Below are 18,605 nucleotides of genomic sequence, written 5' to 3' on the forward strand. Positions count from 1 at the left end.
CCCAGGGCAGCTGCCGGCCAGCCCCTGAGGCGGATGGCAGCCTGGCCACAGGCAGCCCGTGGTGGTCCTGTGCTGTGTCTGTGCGCGTGACCCCTGTCCAGGACAGTGGTCGCAGGGACCTGTTTCCAGACAAGGTCTTGTTATGAGGTCCAGGGATGGGGGGTGATGAGAAAGGTGGGTGCTCAGCAGTGCGTGTATAACCCACGCCACTCAGCGGCCCACTGAGAACTGGTTACTAACGCTGGCCCGCTTTGTCCCTGCAACCGACATCGGCAGGGGGCTGGGGCTGTCGGTGGAAAACGAAGACCTCACAGAGGAGGGCGAGGAAGGTGTCCAGGGAGCAGCAGGGGTGGGAGCCCGGGGTGGGGAGGGTGGCCCTGAGCCGCAGGGGTGACGGGCAGTGCTGCGAGCAGGGTGGGGTGTCGGGGACACGGCATGCGTGGGCGCTGCCTGCAGGCTGGGAGAGGGGGCTGGTGCTTACGCGGGGCGGGGGAGGGGGTCATGCTCCTTTGGGTGACCCTTGGCTGAGACAGGAGGGTGTGGAGGTTAGGGTCCCCTGTCCTGCAGCCGCATGCTCTGCCCCCCCGCCTCGCGGTCCGTCGTCTCCCACCCAGGTCCCCAGTTTTCCTGGCTCTGAGACCTAGCGTTGAGATCTAGCATAGTGCTAAACTGCTTTGAGCACACCTTGCCTGTGAAGTGCGCATGGGTGTGTGTGTGTGTGTGTGTGTGTGTGTAGTGGGGGTTGCCTTGCCTGTCAGGGGTTATGTGAGGGGGAATTGAGGCACCACGGGGCTGGCACTGGCCCGGTGCTGGGCACATCGTAGGTGCGTGGTCCAGGGAGGTGTTGTGGTGGTGGCACATCTGCCTGGGCCATGGCCCTCATGGTCTGGGGGGGTCAGACATTAGACCCCCACGAAGGGGGAGGAGCTCGCTCCCACCCAGCCTGGGACCAGGGAAGTCTGAGGAAGAGGCCTACAGTATGGGCCAAAGAGAAGCCGGAGGCGGGGGGTGGGCAGGGGGAATAGCATGTATGGAGCGCCTGGGGCAGGAACAGGGAATGTTCCAGAACACAGGAGCAGAGGGTGGTGCAGGGTGGCCAGCTTTGAGGGAGTGAGGGGTGGTGCTGGGTGGGCCTCCGAGCTCTGGCAGAGAACTTGGACGTGATGCCGAGGGCCGAGGGGCTGGCGAAGTCCTAGCTACAGCCTGGCTGGGCACACGGCAGGGAGAGCATGAGCGAGCGAGACAGTTCAGGAGCCCGGAGCGCCGTTCTGGTGGGACAGGCTGGTGGCTCCCACAGGCCTGAGTGCGTCCTGTCCTCTAGGAAGCGAGGAAGGGTTCAGCAGCCCTGGGTCCCAGCCGCCGTCCCCCGGAGCTGCCACCTCCCCAGCTCCTCCAGACCTGGACCCCGAGGCCGTGCGGGGGGCCCTCCGGGAATTCGTGCAGGAGCTGCAGAGCGCCCAGCGGGAACGGGTGAGGCCGGGTGGGAGTGGCTGGAAGGGGAGCAGGTGGCCGAGGGTCCTACAGGGGCTTCAGATGTCAGAGCAGGGGTCTTCCCTTCTCCCCCAACGCGGGGCTGCAGGACGAGCTTCGGACCCAGACAGGCGCCCTGAGCCGCCAGCTGGCCGAGATGGAGGCTGAGAGGGACAGCGCGACCTCGCGGGCCAGGCAGCTGCAGAAGGCGGTGGCCGAGAGCGAGGAAGGCGAGTTTGACTCTGGGTCCTGCCCTCTTCCCTGCGCTCCTGGCACTGTCTCCCCGGGGCCCTGTGGCGGGTAGGGTGCAGGCTGGGCATTTCGTGGTCTCGGGGCTGTGCCTGGCCATGCCTGATGGGGCTGGTGATGGCCACAGCCCGGCGCAGTGTGGATGGGCGGCTGAGCGGGGCCCAGGCGCAGCTGGCACTGCGGGAGGAGAGCGTGCGGCGCAGCGAGCGGGAGCGCCGGGCCACGCAGGACCAGGTGGCCGCGCTGGAGAGGAGCCTGCAGGCTGCCGAGAACGAGCTGCGGGCGAGCCAGGTGGGCAGGTGCCGAGGGCCAGGGAGGGTTGACTGTGTGCCCGCGGGGGTCAGGGCCGCTGGGGGCTTCTGTCTGCCTGAGTCTCTGCAGCCCCTCGAGTCTGTGAGTCCCCACAACACCCCATCAGCTTCTTACCTGAGATCACCAGACTGTAGCAAAAGGGGCTTTTCTTGTATTAAAAAAATTGATTTGAAAGTCAGAGTTAGAGCAAAGAAAGGAGAGAGAGAGAGAGAGAGAGAAAGAGAAAGAGAGAGGGAGAGAGAGATCTTCCATCAGCTGGCTCACTCCCCAAATGGCCTTAATGGCCAGAGCTGGGCCAGGCCAGAGCTGGGGGCCTGGCCCTCCATGTGGGTCTCCTGCGTGGGTCGCAGTGGCCCAGGCCCTGGGCGAGCCTCTGCTGCTTTCCCAGGGGCGTTAGCAGAGCACTGGATCAGAAGGGCAGCAGCTGGGCCTCCGGCTGGTGCTCAGATGGCATGCTGGGTCGCAGGTGGTGGCTTGACCTGACGCACCACAGCACTGGCCCCAGAGCACGATACACTTGAGTTCAAGTTCGGCCTTGGCCAGGTCAGATGTCTGACCCTCATTTTCGCCACGTGAGACAGGGAGGCCAGTAATGGACTCACAGAGGCGACACACGTTAAGACTTAGCACACGGGTGCTGTTAAATCTCCATGTCTCCACGGAGAGCCACATGAGTGCTGTTCTGGGGGTTTTACGTGTGTGTGTGTGTCTGGGTGTATGTCTGAGTCTCTGTGTATCTGTCTGGGTCTCTGTGTGTGTGTGCCTGCGGGTGTGTCTGGGTGTGTGTCTCTGTGTGTGTCTCTGTGTTGTGTGTCTCTCTGTGTGTGTGCTGTGTCTGTGTGTGTATGTGTGCTGTGTATGTGTGTGTATGTATGTGTGTGTCTCTGTGTGTTGTGTGTCTGTGTCTCTGTTGTGTGTCTGTGTGTGTGCTGTGTCTGTGTGTGTATGTGTGTGTCTCTGTGTCTCTGTGTCTGTGTGTGTATGTATGTGTGTGTGTCTATGTATGTGTGTGTGTGTCTCTGTGGCTGTGTGTGTATGTATGTGTGTGTGTCTTGTCTGTCTTTTTGTCTGGGACGGGAAGCCCTGGCCCTGGTGGTGGCAAAGTCTATGCTGCCAGAGCCTCATTTCAGCCAGCGACCCCCTCCCTCCCAGGCTCTCTGACTTCTCCTCCCTGGGCCCCGTGTGACCACCCCTTTGTGATCACTGCCGCAGCCCAGCCCCCGTCTCTGGCTGGGGGCCGGCTGTGAGCTGGGTTGTTGTGTCTGGAGCCTCAGCTCTGGCCCTGGGCCCAGCCACAGGGGCTGCGGGAGGAGGCCAGGAACAAAGCTGGGCAGGAGCCAGAATGGGGGCTCTGGGCCCAGGCTGGGCAGGGTTGGGGCTCTGAGCAGGGCAGGAGCCGGGCTGGGCTTGGGGTGGGGGTGGGGAGGCTATAGACACCGCCCCATGACCTAGCCTGTCTCCAGGGCAGTGCTCGGGCCTGAAGGACCCCTCGTCTGTCTTCCTGCTCCGTTCCCAGTCCCCAGCCTCCCTCACTGGGAGAATTCCCTCTTCGAACCCTGGAACAGCAGGGGCCCCAGGAGCTGCCAGCTCCTGGGCCAGCCCCTGGGGGCAGAGGCAGGGGCCCTGGAATCTGCATGTGTCGGTGAGCCCTGGGCTGGGGTGCCCCAGACCGGAAGCAGAGCCCTAGAAAAGGGGCGGTCCTGGGGCGCAGAGCTGGCCGGGACTGCACGTGCACCGGGGGCCTCCCGTGAGCCCTGGCGGGTCTGGCCTGGTCCCCACTGGGCCCCAGGGCTCCCGAGGGAGGCGGGGCACGGACCGGTGGGTGGGGCCTGGGGCCTGAGCCTGCGCACCTGCAGGAGAAGCTCAGCAAGATGAGGGCCAACGAGGGGAGGCTGGAGAGCGACCGGCGGCGCCTGAAGGAGGTGCTGGACGCCTGCGAGGGCCGCGCCGTGAAGCTGGAGCTGCAGCGGCGCTCGCTCGAGGGGGAGCTGCAGCGCAGCCGCCTGGGCCTGAGCGACCGCGAGGCGCGGGCCCAGCTCCTGCAGGACCGCGTGGACTCCCTGCAGAGACAGGTGGGTCGCTCCGAGGGTGCGCGTCGTCCCCATTTTACAGAGAGGCAAACAGAGGCTCAGCGAAGGGCCAGCGTCGCTCAGGGTCTCGTAGCTAACAAAAGGCAGGGCTGGAATGAGCATTCAGGACCGTTTGCCGCTGGAGCCTGCGCTCACAGGAGCCACGGGAGAGCAGTCAGAGGTGCAGGTTTCGCGGATTCTCTTCGGCCGGGGCTGCTGGGAGCTCAGCCCTAACTGGGATGTTGGCTCACCCTGCTCGCACTGCACGGGCACCAGCCAGCTACAGGACAGCACGCTCGAGGGTCGTGGTGTTCCCAGCATGCAGGAGAGGGGAGCGAGGACAGACTGGCATCCGAGTCAGCCCGGCTGATGGGGCTCTGGGCCCGGGCAGTTAAGCAGCGGCAGGCTAGGGCCTGGGCTGGGTCTGTGGGAGCTCCTGGGAACATAGGGTGTCAGCCGCCGAGGCCCGGAGAGAGCTGGGAAGGCGTGGATCGGACTCGCCCAGTGGAGGCCGGGTGGGAGCGGAGCCCCTCGAGCACCTGCTCTGTCCTGCCAGGTGGCAGAGGGTGAGGTGAAGGCGAAGACCCTGCAGTTAACAGTGGAGCGGCTGAGCGCGGCCCTGGCCAAGCTGGAGGAGAGCGAGGGGGCCCTGCGGGACAAGGCGCAGGGCCTGACGGAGGCCCTGGCCCAGAGCAACGCCAGCCTCACCAGCAGCCAGGACAAGAACCTGCACCTGCAGAAGGCCCTGACGGCCTGTGAGCACGACCGCGAGGTGCTGCAGGTACCGGGGGGGGGGGGGGGGAGTCCAGGCTCCGGCTCTGTGACGCGGGAAAGGGCGGGCTGGGGGCGGGGGGGGACCCTGGTAAAGACCCAGCCAGTGGGACAGTCATTGGGAACCCTGAGGAGCCAATGAGGGCAGGCTTGGAGAGAGGGGCGGGTCCAATACGGTATCAGCCAATGAAGGAAGCCCTGGGGGTTATGCCCAATAAGACCACAGCCTCCTAGTATAGGCTTTGGGGGCCTAGGAGCAGAGTTGATGGGAGAGGCAGGGTCCCAGTGGTTCCCACCTTAGGCAGGTCTGGACAAGCTGTGGGCTGGACTTGGCTGTCTGGTTCACCTTCCACGTGAGATCACACCTGTGTTACGGACTGTGAACTGCCCCCGGGGCACAGAGTAGAGGGGAGACCTTGCCTCAGGGCTCCCAGACCAGCCGGCCCCATCAGCCCCTGTTCCCCAGGAGCGGCTGGACGCCACCCGGCAGGCTTTATCTGAGGCACGGAAGCAGAGCAGCTCCCTGGGCGAGCAGGTGCAGACGCTGCGGGGCGAGCTGGCGGACCTGGAGCTGCAGCGGGCGGAGGCCGAGGGCCAGCTGCAGCAGCTGCAGGAGGTGAGGGCCGGGGGCTCCTCTGTCCTCAGGATGGCCGGCGTTGGGACCTTCCCCTCCGCGGCTTCATCCCCAACCCTGTGCACTGAGCCCACACCTCCATTATACAGATGGAGAAACTGAGGCTCGGAAAGAGCTCTGTGGGCTCAGGAGACAGTTCTGCAACTCGGGCCTCAGTGGGCCAGAGGGGTGAGGGGCCTGCCTGGCTTCTGCCCTAGGTGCTGCGGCAGCGGCAGGAGGGCGAGGCTGCGGCTCTGCACTCGGTGCGGAAGCTGCAGGACGAGCGGCGGCTGCTGCAGGAGCATCTGGGCAGCCTGCAGCGCGCCCTGGCTCAGCTGGAGGCCGAGAAGCGCGAGGCGGAGCGCTCCGCCCTGCGGCTCGAGAAGGACCGCGTGGCCCTCCGGAGGACCCTGGACAAGGTGGGCTCCACGGGACCTCCCCGCACGCCCCCTTCCCGTGCAGCTGCCCCGGGGCCCGCATGAGCTCCTCCCCCGCTCTCCCTGCCCAGGTGGAGCGGGAGAAGCTTCGCAGCCACGAGGACTCTGTGCGGCTGAGCGCGGAGAAGGGCCGCCTGGACCGCACGCTCACGGGGGCGGAGCTGGAGCTGGCTGAGGCCCAGAGGCAGATCCAGCAGCTGGAGGTGCGGCCCCGCCCCCCAGCCTGACCCCCTCACTGCCCCTAGCCGGGGACCTGAATGCAAAGCAGTTCCAGGCAGAGCCCGCCACCCTCGCCACCTCACTGGTGGGGATGGGGGTCCCTGGGTCCCCTGATGGAGGGTTCACAGGTTCAGTGTCAGGGCCTGGAGATGCCGGCCGAGCAGGTTTCTTCTGCATTCCCCATCTGCACTGGCTGTATGCTTGTCACCCGACACCCCCATCACGGGCACAGGTGCACACACACACACCTGACACCCATCACACACACACATACACACACCTGACACCATCATACACACACACACACCTGACACCCATCACACACACATACACACACCTGACACCATCACACACACACACACACACCTGACACCCATCACACATGCACCTGACACCCATCACACACCCACCTGACACCGATCTCACACACACACACACACCTGACACCCATCTCTCTCTCTCTCTCTCTCTCTCTCTCACACACACACACACACACACACACGAGGCCAGAAGCCTCAGTGGCAGCCCCTCCCTGCAGGCCCAGGTGGTGGTCCTGGAGCAGAACCCCAGCCCCGCCCAGCTGGAGGCCGAGGAGCAGCAAAGGCAGGAGCTGCAGCAGGAGGTGGAGCGCCTGCGCAGTGCCCAGGTGCAGACGGAGCGCACGCTGGAGGCGCGGGAGCGGGTCCACCGCCAGAGGGTGCGTGGGCTGGAGGAGCAGGTAGGCAGGGTCCCCGCTCTGGGGGAGGCGGGGCCAGGGTGGGAATGTGGGGCTGCAGGGGTGGAGGGGGCAGCCGATGGCTCCCCAACCTGAAAAGGGACCAGGGTGGATGGATGCTGGTATCAGTCCCTTCCGGCTCCACCACCAGGTGGGCCCCCTCGCTGGGTGGCACAGGTGCCTCGCTCAGAGGAGAGGCTGGGAGCACCGGCACCAGCCCAAGGGCCGCTCCTCCCTGACTGCCTGCGCCAAGCGCGTCTGCAGGGCACGGCTGCTCTGATCGGCCAGGCCTGGTCACGCCCAAGGGATGATGGGGGACAGGGTGGGAGTGGGGCAGCCCCAGGCTGCACACGAGAAGGGAGGGGGGCGCCCTGGCTCCCCATGACAGCAGGCTGTTCCCAAAACAGGCAGCCCCGGGTCCCGCCACGCCCGCCGTCTGTAAGTCAGGTGGGGGGGGGGGCTCGCTGCCCTCACGTCTCTGTCCCCAGGTGTCCACCCTGCAGGGGCAGCTGCAGCAGGAGCTGCGCAGGAGCTCAGCGCCCTTCTCCCCGCCCTCTGTCCCCGCCGAGAAGTGAGCTCCCCCACTGGGCAGCCTGCAAGGCAGGGAGGAGCCGCCTCTGCCCGTGACCGCCCAGAGCTGGCGTGGAGGTGGGGGATCCCCAGGTCTCCAGGGACGAACCACTCTGGATTGTACAAGGTGGAGCGAAAGCTGGAAGCCTGGGCGAGCTCTTGTCTGGCCAGCCTGGAGCAGGGGCTCATGGGAAGGAGCAGGAGTCAGAGACGCAGGTCCTGTCTCTGGCTTCCCAGAAATCTCTCTGCCTTAGTTCAGAGCGTTTATTAGGAACCTCCTCAGAGTTACTGTATTTTTATACCTTTTTCTAATGTTAACAGTTGAGAACCGTGGTTTTTGTAATAAGAACCCATTTTCTAAAAATGGTGTTGCCAACAAGTCCCTTTCCTATACCAGAATGTGCCTTGTCCACCTGGGAGGCAGTGGACAGGCAGAGCCCTGGGCAGGGGGATGGGACCCCGGGAAGCAGTGTTGGGGAGGCTGGGGTTCCTGAGCCAGCCCCCCCACCTGCCCCGTTAACCAGATGAGACTGTCGAGGCTTGGGGTTGACCCAGCCCGCAGCCTGCCCCTTTCCTAACGCTTTTTTGCCCTTTCTCTGGCCCCTCCTCTGGACAGTGGCCAACCAGGCAGCGTGGGGGCAAACTCAGGCTGAGGGGACCCCATGGGGCGGTCCTGGGCCCACCCATCTGAGCCTCACTGTGCTGGCCGGGAGGAGCCAGGCCGGCCAGTCCTGCCCTGCGCTGGCAGTGGCCCCCTGGGTGGTCCCTGATGCCCCTGGGCTCCCTTTCCCTTCCTGGAAGGTGGGGGTACCGTCTGCAGCACCCAGGCCTCGGTGGAGGGCGCAGAGCTCAGAGCTGGGTCCCCATGTGCGGGTCAGCGGGAGCAGTTACAGTGCGGGCCTGGTTTGTTCCTCTGTGCGGCCCGAGCCTTCCCCTCCAAGACGCAAGCCCTCAGCCTCAGGGTCTGAGCTGCCTCTGGCCTCAGCTCCACCCCCAACACACACATGTGTGCGTGTACACACACACACGCACCCCTTCTGCCTCCCTGGTGATGGGGCGCGTGCCCGCATCCACCAGCCGGGGTTCAGAAAGCGCCTCCCTGAAACCCATTTCCAGTACCCTGGCCCTGGGGGGTGGGTGTCAGGCCCACCCTGGGCAGGTCCGAGCAGACGCAGGGACAGGAGGCTGGGACGGCAGGGGTGAGGCCACCCATTCCGGTGAGCACCCTCTCCAAGGGGTAGGGAGCTGCTGGGGCGAGCAGCCAGTGTTGGAGGCCCCTGGCTGCCCCGCTGCACTCTGGACCAAAGAGGGACTGGACCTTTTGTAAAAACTCATGTTTAATTTTGTATAAAACAAAAGTGGCCCATGCCCGGGAGATGGCCAGCTGGAGTGAGCTCACAGCCCATCTCGGGGGCTGTCCCCAGCGGGACGGAGAAGGCACATTGGGGTACAGGTCTCAGAGAGGCCTGAGATGTCCCCACCCAGGGGGCAGAGAGTGGCCCAGAGGGAGCCCCCACCCCATGGTGGCCCAGGCGTGGCCCAGGCACCACAGCAGCCCCCGGGGCCTCAGTCCACCCACTGTTGACAGAGTAAGAGGTGGGGGTGGGGAGAGAAGCACCAGGTGAGGCAGCGCCTGGGGTCCAGGGCTGGGGTGCCCGCTCTGCCCTAGCAGCCCCCACAGCTCCTGGCGCAGGAGACCGCCACCGAGTGGCACAGGCCGCTGCTGGCCATCACACCGCACTTGGAGAACCTGTCCCGGCACAGGTCAGCTGTGGGGGGCAGGAAGGGGCAGGGGTCAGGGGCTTGGGGCCGAGGACAGAAGGGAGCGGGGAGGGGGTGGCGCAGGCTCTGGCCGTGGGCCCTGAGTTGGGCTCGGCCCACAGTAGGGGCGGGGGTGGCAGGCCGGGCAGCGCAGGGTCCGGGCTGAGGCCCTCCTACCTCGGAGGAGCTCCTCATGGGCACACACGGTGCGGACACAGATCTCCTTGTTGACGACGTACACGCGGCGGAGGCTGGGGGGACACGGTCAGGGCAGGTCTCAGCCCCACCTTCACCCCCCCACCCAGGGGAGCCTTCCAGTCCAGCCTGGCCCAGGCTTAACCACAGGCAGGGTTCGCTGTCTCCCCAAACGCCCGCCTAGGTGGGTGGGAGCTGCCCTTCCCCCACCCCACCCCCGTCCCCCATGGTGGCTACGTGCCTGTGCCCACCTGTGCTCACCTGTAGAAGCAGACCTCGTTGAGACACTGTTTGCAAGGCTTGTGTATGGAGTAGAGGCGGGTGCACGGGTACTGCTCCTCTCGGCAGTCTGGGTGGCAGGCAGGGTTAGACCAGCGACCCCGGGGTCAGGTTGCAACCCCCAGCTCGGCCCATCTGAGACCCCAGGCTCATCCCAGACGCCAATACCCACACTTGGCTGGGGTGCCCCAAGGGATGTCTCTTAGGCAGCCTGGGCTCCCTGCCCCTCTGGCCCCACCTCTCCCTGCCCCTCCCCTGGCTGGGGCCAACGAAGCCAGGCCCAGGGGGGAGGGTGGGGTCTCCAGAGCTGCCTGGGGTGGGGGTGGGTGTTGGAGATGCCAATTGAAAGCAGAGGGTGGTGTGCAAGCTGCCCAGCGCCCCACGTCCCCACCAGCGGCCCGCACTCCCCAAGCTGGCCAGTCCACCAGCGCCGCCAGCTGCACCCCACACCCTGGGCCATGCCTTGGTTTCCCCAGCAGGCAGGAACCTCTTACCAAGGGGCCCAGGCTCCGTGGGCTCTGTCTCCCCGTTTCCTGGTTCTGTCGGGGCAGGCGGGGGTCATGGAGTGAGGTCTATTCAGGGCGGGGCGGGTCCCCCTCCCCTCCCAGAGCTGGGGATGGGGAGCAGGGGCCTGTGGCCCACCTGGGGTGGGAACAGGGATGACTTCCTGTTGTACTTGCTGCTGGGACTGGAACTGGAACTGCTCCTCCTCCGAGGGCCGAGTGCTCATCTCTGCAACAGGGCCAGTGAGGGCTCCGCCCCTCCCTCCTCGCCCAGGCTCCCCAGCCAGGCTCCCCGCCCCAGCCTGGCCCTCCATCCTGCCCCAGCCCTTTACCGTGATATTCGTAGTAGTCCGGGGTTTCTGAGAGCAGAGGAAGGGGGAGTGAGTGTGAGTCAGGCTAGGCCCTAGCCCCAGGGGCGGGTGAGGCCACAGCTGAGCCAGGGCCCAACCCCTGGGGACCCCCATGAGCCAGCCCCTCCTGGTCCCCGGCAGAGGCACGCACAGCTGGGGAGCTGGTCAAGGGGGTGTCTGGGGACGGCACAGCCCTTACCGATTTGGTCGCCGTAGTGAGGGTACTGCCCATGGTCAGGGAACGGCGGCAGCGGGTCCAGGTCGTATTGGCCCTGAGCCAGCAGGCCTGCTGTGGAGATGCAAGCCATGGGGGAGTGCCCCCCAGGGAGGACAGCAGGGTCCTGGAGGTGGTCATCACAGGGCCGGGGACCTGCACCTGGACTCTTAGGCTCACAAGACCTCATTCTCCAGCCTCAGTTATAAAGGCCCTTCTGCAAGCTGGTCCTGTCAACCTCCCTGACCTCACCCTGTCCTGGGACGCCTGCTTGCCCCAGGGCCTTTGCGCAGGCCTCTTCCTGGGCCTGGGCCACCTGGGTGGCTTCTTCAATTTCAGGCCTCACCTTGAACTTCAGCTCTGCTGAGAGGCTGGCCCTGGCCCACCCGCCCTGTTGCTGCCATCACAGCACAGTCTACTTGGTGACTGCTTGTTGTCCCTTTGCTGGGCTGGGGCACCAGGAGGGCAGGGCTTTGTCCAGCGGACAACAGGAGCTCCACGTGTGGCCGATGAGCCTCTACCAAAGCCCACTCCCCACTCCCCGGAGTGAGGGAGCCCCGCCCCCTGCCGGGGCCTCTTACCGGGCAGCAGGAGCAGGAAGAGGGAGGCAGCTCTCATGGCCACGGAATGCAGAGGCCGGGGCTGTTTGTAGAGGCAGCTGAAAGGAGAGGAACATGGGAGCTGCGACCCAGGCCCGCAAGAGCCCGCTCTGTGCCTGGGGTCCTGCCTGCCAGGGGCCCTCAAAGAGGAGCCAGGCATCCGGACGGCCGAGGGCCGTGAGCAGGACCCACTCTGCAGGGACCCCCTGGGGCTGGCTCACCAGGGCCAAGGCCTCCCACCTGGCTGCATGGCTGATTTTTTTTTTAATTTATTTATTTTTAAGGCAAAGTTACAGAGTGGGCTGGGGGAGAGAGACACAGGGAGATCTTCCATCAGTTGGTTCACTCCCTGTAACAGTGATGGCTAAGCCAGGCCGAAAGCCAGGAGCTTCCTCCAGGTCTCCCATGAAGGTGAAGGGGCCCCAGCACGTGGGCCATCCTCTGCTGCTTTCCCAGGTGCATGAGCAGGGACTGGAATCGGAGCAGCCGAGATTCGAACAGGCGCCCACGTGGGATGCCAGGATTGAAGGCAGTGGCTTCACCCGCTGCACCCCAGTGCTGGCCGCTACGTGGCTGGTCGACCCATGAGCACACCCCACGCTGCCCAGTCCTCTCGGGGCACCCCCAGCCCCATTCCTCACACCCGTGCCCACACCTCTGGGGGTGCCCAGTGCACTGCCTGTGTGGTTCCTTGTCCCCAGGCTCTTCCTCGAGACACCAGCCCTGCCCAGCTGACATCACAGCCGGGACCCAGCCGCGCCTGCCCAGCCCACCACCTGTTCCCAATTAGCCCCTCGGCCCTGAGCATCTTGCTTGGCAGGAAACCACATGCGGCGAGGGGCCCCGGAGCAGCCAGCGCCGGGCAGGGCTCCCAGCCCCCAGAAGACTCCGCTGCTGCCAGGCCGCCGGCCTCCCAAGACCTGGCTGTCTGCGGCCCAGACCCAGGCACGAGACTGAGGCTGTCGCCGGCACAGCCGGAAGCACTCAGGGCGGAGCCTGCAAGGGGCGCCTCGGGCTCTGGGGGGCCTGGGCTGTGATGTGGCCAGCCCGGGGTGCTGCTGTGAGACCCTGTGGGAGTTGTGGGGGGGCTGGGCCGTGATCAAGTCCCTAATAGCGTCCCATCGCTGGTCTTGGCGACCACTGCAAGTGTGTGTGTGTGTGTGTGCTGGCCCATCTGTCCAGGAGTGTGTGTGTGTGCTGGCCCATCTGTCCAGGGGTGTGTGTGTGTGTGTGTGCTGGCCCATCTGTCCAGGGGTGTGTGTGTGTGTGTCCAGGAGTGTGTGTGTGTGTGCTGGCTCATCTGTCCAGGAGTGTGTGTGTGTGCTGGCTCATCTGTCCAGGAGTGTGTGTGTGTGTGTGTGCTGGCCTATCTGTCCAGGAGTGTGTGTGTGTCCAGGAGTGTGTGTGTGTGTGTGTGTGCTGGCCCATCTGTCCAGGAGTGTGTGTGTGTGTGCTGGCCTATCTGTCCATGAGTGTGTGTGTGTGTGTCCAGGAGTGTGTGTGTGTGTGTGCTGGCTCATCTGTCCAGGAGTGTGTGTGTGTTGGCCCATCTGTCCAGGAGTGTGTGTGTGTGTGTGTGTGCTGGCCCATCTGTCCAGGAGTGTGTGTGTGTGTGTGCTGGCCTATCTGTCCAGGAGTGTGTGTGTGTGTCCAGGAGTGTGTGTGTGTGTGTGTGCTGGCTCATCTGTCCAGGAGTGTGTGTGTGTGCTGGCCTATCTGTCCAGGAGTGTGTGTGTGTGTGTGCTGGCCCATCTGTCCAGGAGTGTGTGTGTGTGTGCTGGCCCATCTGTCCAGGAGTGTGTGTGTGTCCAGGAGTGTGTGTGTGTGTGTGTCCAGGAGTGTGTGTGCTGGCCCATCTGTCCAGGAGTGTGTGTGTGTGTCCAGGAGTGTGTGTGTGTGTGTCCAGGAGTGTGTGTGCTGGCCCATCTGTCCAGGAGTGTGTGTGTGTGTGTCCAGGAGTGTGTGTGTGTGTGTGTCCAGGAGTGTGTGTGCTGGCCCATCTGTCCAGGAGTGTGTGTGTGTGTGTCCAGGAGTGTGTGTGTGTGTGTGTTGGCCCATCTGTCCAGGAGTGTGTGTGTGTGTGTCCAGGAGTGTGTGTGTGTGTCCAGGAGTGTGTGTGTGTGTGTGTCCAGGAGTGTGTGTGTGTGCTGGCCCATCTGTCCAGGAGTGTGTGTGTGTGTGTGTGCTGGCTCATCTGTCCAGGAGTGTGTGTGTGTGTGCTGGCCCATCTGTCCAGGAGTGTGTGTGTGTGTGTGCTGGCCCATCTGTCCAGGAGTGTGTGTGTGTGTGTGTGCTGGCCCATCTGTCCAGGAGTGTGTGTGTGTGTGTGCTGGCCCATCTGTCCAGGAGTGTGTGTGTGTGTGTGCTGGCTCATCTGTCCACGAGGGTCCCCTCCCTGTCCCAGCACCGGAAGTTCCTCTAGCCGACTGAAACCCTAACTTGGCTCCCTCTTCCCCGGGAGGGGAGGTAGGGGCAGGGGGGCCCTGCGGATGCGGGGGGAGCATCGGCTGCCCTCAGTCCTGGGCGGCTTTGCTGTTGGCCTTTTCAGCCATCAAGACCTCACTGTGGTGGGCGTGGGCGCCCCCATCCCCTACCCCACCCCCCTTCTGTAAACCCTCAGCCTCCGCCCCAAAGCACCCCCACCCCCACCCAGGCCTGGACAGCAGTGCCAGTGGAGCTGTCACTTCTCAGGAGCCCCTGAGTTGGGGACGGGGATGGGGGTGGGGGTGCTCTCTGCGCTGGGTGGAGTCTTCCTCCCCCTGCTGAAGGCTGGGCCGGACCCAGGCTCACTAGGGGTGGGCTGCGGGGCCCGGGGTCCCTCCCAGCCCTAAGCACTTTTCCACCGCGGCCTCTGGGGCTGCCCCGCCCCCACCCGGCCCCCTCGCCCTGGCGGTGCTGGGGGAGGGAGCGCAGGAGCCCCAGGCCGGCTCTGCCTCGGGGAGGCCGGGCTGGGCGCCCACCGCCCACCCCGCCGAGAGCAGATGTGCAGCCCGCACAGCTGGGAGCAGTCAGCGCGGCCCACGTCTCTCGCGTCGCTTTGTCTCTGCGTCTCTCTGGCCTCCCCGGCAGAACAAAGCCGCCCCTTCCCTCGACGCCCCCACGGAGGGCTCCCCCAAACCCAGGCTCCCCGCTCTCCCCCACGGTGACCCCGCAATCTCCAGGTGGCCCCTTCACATCAGCTCTGAAGGCCCCGCGATCGGGGTCTCCAGGCTCCGGGGTCTCCGGCAGCCCACCCCCACCCCGTTTCGGGGGTCCTCCGATGCCCCGGCTCGCACCCCGAGCCTCCGCCCCCTGGCCCCGAGCGCCAGGCCCGCACCTACCTGTCCGGGTCACTCCGCCGCCCGCTCCGAGTCCGACGCGGAGCTGCCCCTTGGCCCGCTCCGAGCCCCCCTCTGGGCCCCCGACGGGGCCGACGCCCGCCCCCCAGCCCCGGAGCCGCTGGGTCCTAACGCGAGGCGCCGCCCGGGCTGCCACGCCGCGCCCTCGGGGCTGCAGCCTCCATGGGGCAGGCCCTGGGCGGAGGTGTTGCCCACGGGGCTTCGCTTCCGCCAAGCGCTCCCCGCGGGTCTGCCCGGGACTCCGGTGATGGGCGAAGTGGCCACTGGCCCTTTTCACAGAGCAGGAGAGCGAGATGGAAGGAAGCAGGCAGGGCGCTCTCTGTCGGCCTCCAGGGCTGCGGGCTCCCGCTGGTCCCAGCTCTGCCTGCACTGCCCACCTCAGGCCAGTGTCTGCCTCCACCAGGGCCCTGTGGCCTCAGGCTACCTCGCCTGGCCGCACCGGTGTCTCCAAGGCACCCCAGAGCCCACCAAGCCGCCCAGGGGCAGGTGTTCTGCTAACAGGGGCGAGTCCACTCGGACGGGCGTATCCCATATGGGGTTTGAGTCCTGGCTCTGCTCCTGAGTGCAGCTTCCTACTAATGTACACCCTGGAGGCAGCAGGTGAGGGCTGGACAGCCTGGGTCCCTGCCACCCATGTGGGAGACCCGGATGGAGCTCCCAGCCCTGCCTCTTGTAGGCATTTGGAGAGTCAACCACTGGATGGGAGAGTTCTGTTAGTCTCTCTCTGCCTCTCAAATATAACAAAAAATTAAGCCGGCGCTGTGGCTTAACAGGCTAATCCTCCGCCTTGCTGCGCCGGCACACCGGGTTCTAGTCCCAGTTGGGGCGCTGGATTCTATCCCGGTTGCCCCTCTTCCAGGCCAGCTCTCTGCTATGGCCCAAGTGCTCGGGCCCTGCACCCGCATGGGAGACCAGGAGAAGCACCTGGCTCCTGGCTTCGGATCAGCACGATGCGCCAGCCGCAGCGGCCATTGGAGGGTGAACCAACGGCAAAAGGAACACCTTTCTCTCTGTCTCTCTCTCTCACTATCCACTCTGCCTGTCAAAAAAAAAAAAAAAAAAAGAAAAAAAAAAAAAGAAAAAAGAAAAAAGAAAAATTAAAACCAGGGGCCGGCATTGTGGTGTAATGGGTAAAGCCGCCGGCATCCCATATGGGCACTGATTCAAGACCTGGCTGCTCCTCTTCCGATCCAGCTCTCTGCTATGGCCTGGAAAAGCAGTAGAACATGGCCCAAGTTCTTGGGCCCCTGCACTCACATGGGAGACCCGGATGGAGCTTCTGACTCCTGGCTTTGGATCAGTCCAGCTCTAGCCATTGTGGCCATTTGGGGAGTGAACCAGAGGATAGAAACCCCCCCCCCCCATCTCTGTCTCTTTGCCTTTCAAATAAATACATATTTAAAAAAAACCCACACAATTAGAACTGCGAAACGCTACAAGTTTACCACCTCCTGACCTTGGTCCTTTCACGACCCAGGCTTTCCCGCCCTCCACCCCTGAATCCAGTCCAGCGCCCACCGGCTGAGTCTCCCTCGTGCACACCTGGTGTGAGGCTGCCCGCTGTGCCCACCCCAGCACAAGCCGCCATCGGCTCTTGCTTGGGCTCCAGTGGCCTCCACCTGGGCCTTCGCACCTCAGCTCATGGCCCGTTGGCTCCTCTGAGCATCTTGGACCAAAGCTGAACAGCTCCCCCACGCCCCTCCAAGGGCTGCCTCCTCCTCTTCCTCCCCTTGCAGCCACAGGGCCTTTGCTCGAGCTGCTCCTTCCTGAGGAGCCTCCCCTTCTCCCTGAGGTCCTTGCCCCCAGCTGTCTGGTGGCTATGCTGCGGCCATGGTCATTCCAGTGCTGCCCCCCCCGCTGGTGAGCCTGCCGGCCCCGAGATCTGTGTTTGTTGGGCACAGTGCGGGGAGCGGCTTCTGTGGCATGAATGAACGAGCCGCGTACTCGCTTCCGGGAGGACAGACTTGTGGTGGCCGTGGTGGGGCTGGCAGGTCCTCTGCTTCGGGGGCAGCCCTCAGTCCTGGGCCTGAGGCAGGAATTGGGGGGCTGCAGCCTGGGAGATTGGGGTGCCTCTGACTCCGCCTCTCACTACCTGACCTCCTTGCCTGCCCCTTAGACTTTGGTGCCCTTATTATTTTTTTAATTAACGTATTTGAAAGGCAGAGTTACAGAGAGGCAGAGGCAGAGAGAGAGAGGTCTTCTATCCGCTGGTTCACTCCCCAGATGGCTGGAGCTGCGCCGATCCAAAGCCAGGTGCCAGGAGCTTCTTCCAGGTCTCCCATGTGGGTGCAGGGGCCCAAGGACTTGAGCCATCTTCTGCTGCTTTCCCAGGCCGTAGCAGACAGTGGGATTGGAAGTGGAGCAGCCAGGACTCAAACCAGCACCCTTATGGAATGCCTGCACTGCAGGTGGCGGCTTTACCTGCTATGCCACAGCGCTGGCCCTGTCTAGCACCCTTATTTAGGCCCAGGCTAGATGGGTTCCATATGTCCCTGTTCCCCAGGGCTGGCTGACGTTGCCGCTTGCCCCCCCCCCCCCCCCATGTCTATTGCCAGGACCTTTGTCACCGGGCAGTGGCCTGCGTGCTGTCAGCTCAGCCCTCTCCGGCCTCCCTCACTACTGTCACGAGCAATCCCGTAGGGCAGGAGAGGAAGCGGCCTGGCAGATAGCGCTGACCCCTACACTGGACCGAAGAGGGGAACTGAGGCCCCCAGGCTGCCGACTCCTGTCCTGGCCCCAGACCCTCACTGCCCTGGCCCTAAGGACCCGAGCAGAAGTGGCAGCTGCTTGCAGGGGTAGCAGGTGTGGTTGCTCCCCTCCCCGCGTGACCTGGCTTCCTCCCTGCTGACCACTCCCGCTGGGTTAGGAGCTGCCACAGGCTGCGGCCACACCGCCAGCCCCCCCCCCCCCCCCCCCCGCAGTAGCCCCACTTGACAGACTCACGCACAACGGCTTAGGGCAAGGATGTGAACCCAGGCTTTGGGCTGGCCAGTCTCGCCTTAAACAGCTTCTACCATCCTGCTCCGTCGCTGGCTGGCAAGCCCCCCTGGTAGCCCCCCTGCCCAGCTTGCCTGGAGCTGGCCTTTGTCCCCGCTGCCACAGGCCTGCGAGCCGCACCCGGCCGGCTCTGGAAGGCAGGGAGCCGCCTTTCTCCGCTGGTCCCCCCCTGCCCAGATGGGCTGGGCCGCAGAGCTGCCTCTTCGGAGGAGAGGGGCTTGGCCGGCAGCCGGAGGGCTGGATGAGGTCAGAGGCACCCACCCTCCCCCGGGGGATGGGGCCGTGGGCTCAGAGCCCGGATGTTATCTGAGGGAGGAACTGGACCACAAACACGTCCCAGGATCCTGGGGAGGCAGGGGGAGGGGCGTGGCCCGGGCTAGCGGCCTCCTGGGTGATGGTATTTCACCCTCAGCGGGGCAGGAGGGTGAACAGCACAGAAGGTGGCAAAGTGATTTGGTTCCACGCTGTGAGGACGGAACAACGCGTGTAAGCCGCTGCACACTGGGGCACGGGCGTTCGGCTGCGCTTACGACAGCCCCCGCTCCCGGATCTCAGAAGTGCCTGCCCGAGCCCCAGCTGCCTAACGTGCGCCCCGCGAGGCAGCAGACAGCGGCACAGCTGGCTGGCTCCCTGCCGCCCACAGGAGAGACCCGGATGGAGTTCTGGGCTCCTGGCTTTGGCCTGGCCCAGCCCCAGAAGTTGTGGGCATTGTGGAATGAACCAGCAGGTGGAGGAGTTGTCGGCCTCTGCCTTTCAAGTAAAAAGTGAAAAATGAGGGAAAAGACGTTAGAGAGAGTCCGGGGGGGGGGGGGGGGGCGCTGCGCAGTGACCTGGAAAATCGGGGTGCCGGGCATAGACCCACACCAGGGGCCGCTGGCTGGCGCCGTGCATGCCCCGTGGGGCAGGTAGGAAGGGCCACGGTGGCCACATAGGAGACAGGCACT

At 64.8% G+C, this 18,605-nt stretch overlaps 2 protein-coding genes across 5 annotated transcripts in view; one reads left to right on the plus strand and one right to left on the minus strand.

Annotated features, from left to right (window-relative positions):
- CROCC (ciliary rootlet coiled-coil, rootletin) overlaps nucleotides 1-7,754 on the plus strand; it is a 48,186-nt gene extending 40,432 nt beyond the window's left edge. Inside the window, exons 28-37 of the mRNA XM_062190516.1 lie at nucleotides 1,322-1,470; nucleotides 1,580-1,700; nucleotides 1,847-2,010; nucleotides 3,888-4,103; nucleotides 4,657-4,881; nucleotides 5,338-5,487; nucleotides 5,703-5,903; nucleotides 5,993-6,124; nucleotides 6,679-6,858; nucleotides 7,344-7,754. Coding sequence (XP_062046500.1) covers nucleotides 1,322-1,470; nucleotides 1,580-1,700; nucleotides 1,847-2,010; nucleotides 3,888-4,103; nucleotides 4,657-4,881; nucleotides 5,338-5,487; nucleotides 5,703-5,903; nucleotides 5,993-6,124; nucleotides 6,679-6,858; nucleotides 7,344-7,430 — 1,625 coding nt within the window. The 3' untranslated portion in view covers nucleotides 7,431-7,754. The remainder of the gene's footprint in view (nucleotides 1-1,321; nucleotides 1,471-1,579; nucleotides 1,701-1,846; nucleotides 2,011-3,887; nucleotides 4,104-4,656; nucleotides 4,882-5,337; nucleotides 5,488-5,702; nucleotides 5,904-5,992; nucleotides 6,125-6,678; nucleotides 6,859-7,343) is intronic.
- A 1,007-nt stretch (nucleotides 7,755-8,761) lies between these two features.
- MFAP2 (microfibril associated protein 2) lies at nucleotides 8,762-17,825 on the minus strand. 4 transcript variants are annotated; one of them, XM_062193113.1, is made up of 9 exons: nucleotides 17,736-17,825; nucleotides 11,309-11,385; nucleotides 10,713-10,799; nucleotides 10,496-10,522; nucleotides 10,303-10,392; nucleotides 10,155-10,199; nucleotides 9,643-9,730; nucleotides 9,364-9,437; nucleotides 8,762-9,194 (listed from the first exon to the last, which is right to left on the minus strand). In XM_062193113.1, exons 2-9 carry the CDS (start codon nucleotides 11,343-11,345, stop codon nucleotides 9,091-9,093), a joined length of 552 nt encoding a protein of 183 aa, XP_062049097.1. In that variant the 5' UTR covers nucleotides 11,346-11,385; nucleotides 17,736-17,825; the 3' UTR covers nucleotides 8,762-9,090. The 4 variants fall into 4 exon arrangements, with proteins under 4 accessions (XP_062049097.1, XP_062049095.1, XP_062049094.1 ...); XM_062193111.1 differs by having other exon boundaries at nucleotides 10,713-10,802; XM_062193110.1 differs by lacking the exon at nucleotides 17,736-17,825 and adding an exon at nucleotides 14,647-14,714.
- Nucleotides 17,826-18,605: the final 780 nt, after the last annotated feature.

This window comes from Lepus europaeus, chromosome 5 (genome assembly GCF_033115175.1).
Source record: "Lepus europaeus isolate LE1 chromosome 5, mLepTim1.pri, whole genome shotgun sequence".
NCBI lineage: Eukaryota > Metazoa > Chordata > Mammalia > Lagomorpha > Leporidae > Lepus > Lepus europaeus.

What these genes read in the sequence shown, in the direction of transcription:
- MFAP2 (XM_062193111.1), bottom strand. Translation starts at nt 11,345, where the DNA reads ATGAGAGCTGCCTCCCTCTTCCTGCTCCTGCTGCCCG. An exon ending in CTTCCTGCTCCTGCTGCCCG is followed by an intron (nt 10,803 to 11,308) that starts GTAAGAGGCCCC and finishes GCATCTCCACAG; the next exon opens with CAGGCCTGCTGGCTCAGGGC. An exon ending in CACGGAGCCTGGGCCCCTTG is followed by an intron (nt 9,731 to 10,154) that starts GTAAGAGGTTCC and finishes CCTGCCACCCAG; the next exon opens with ACTGCCGAGAGGAGCAGTAC.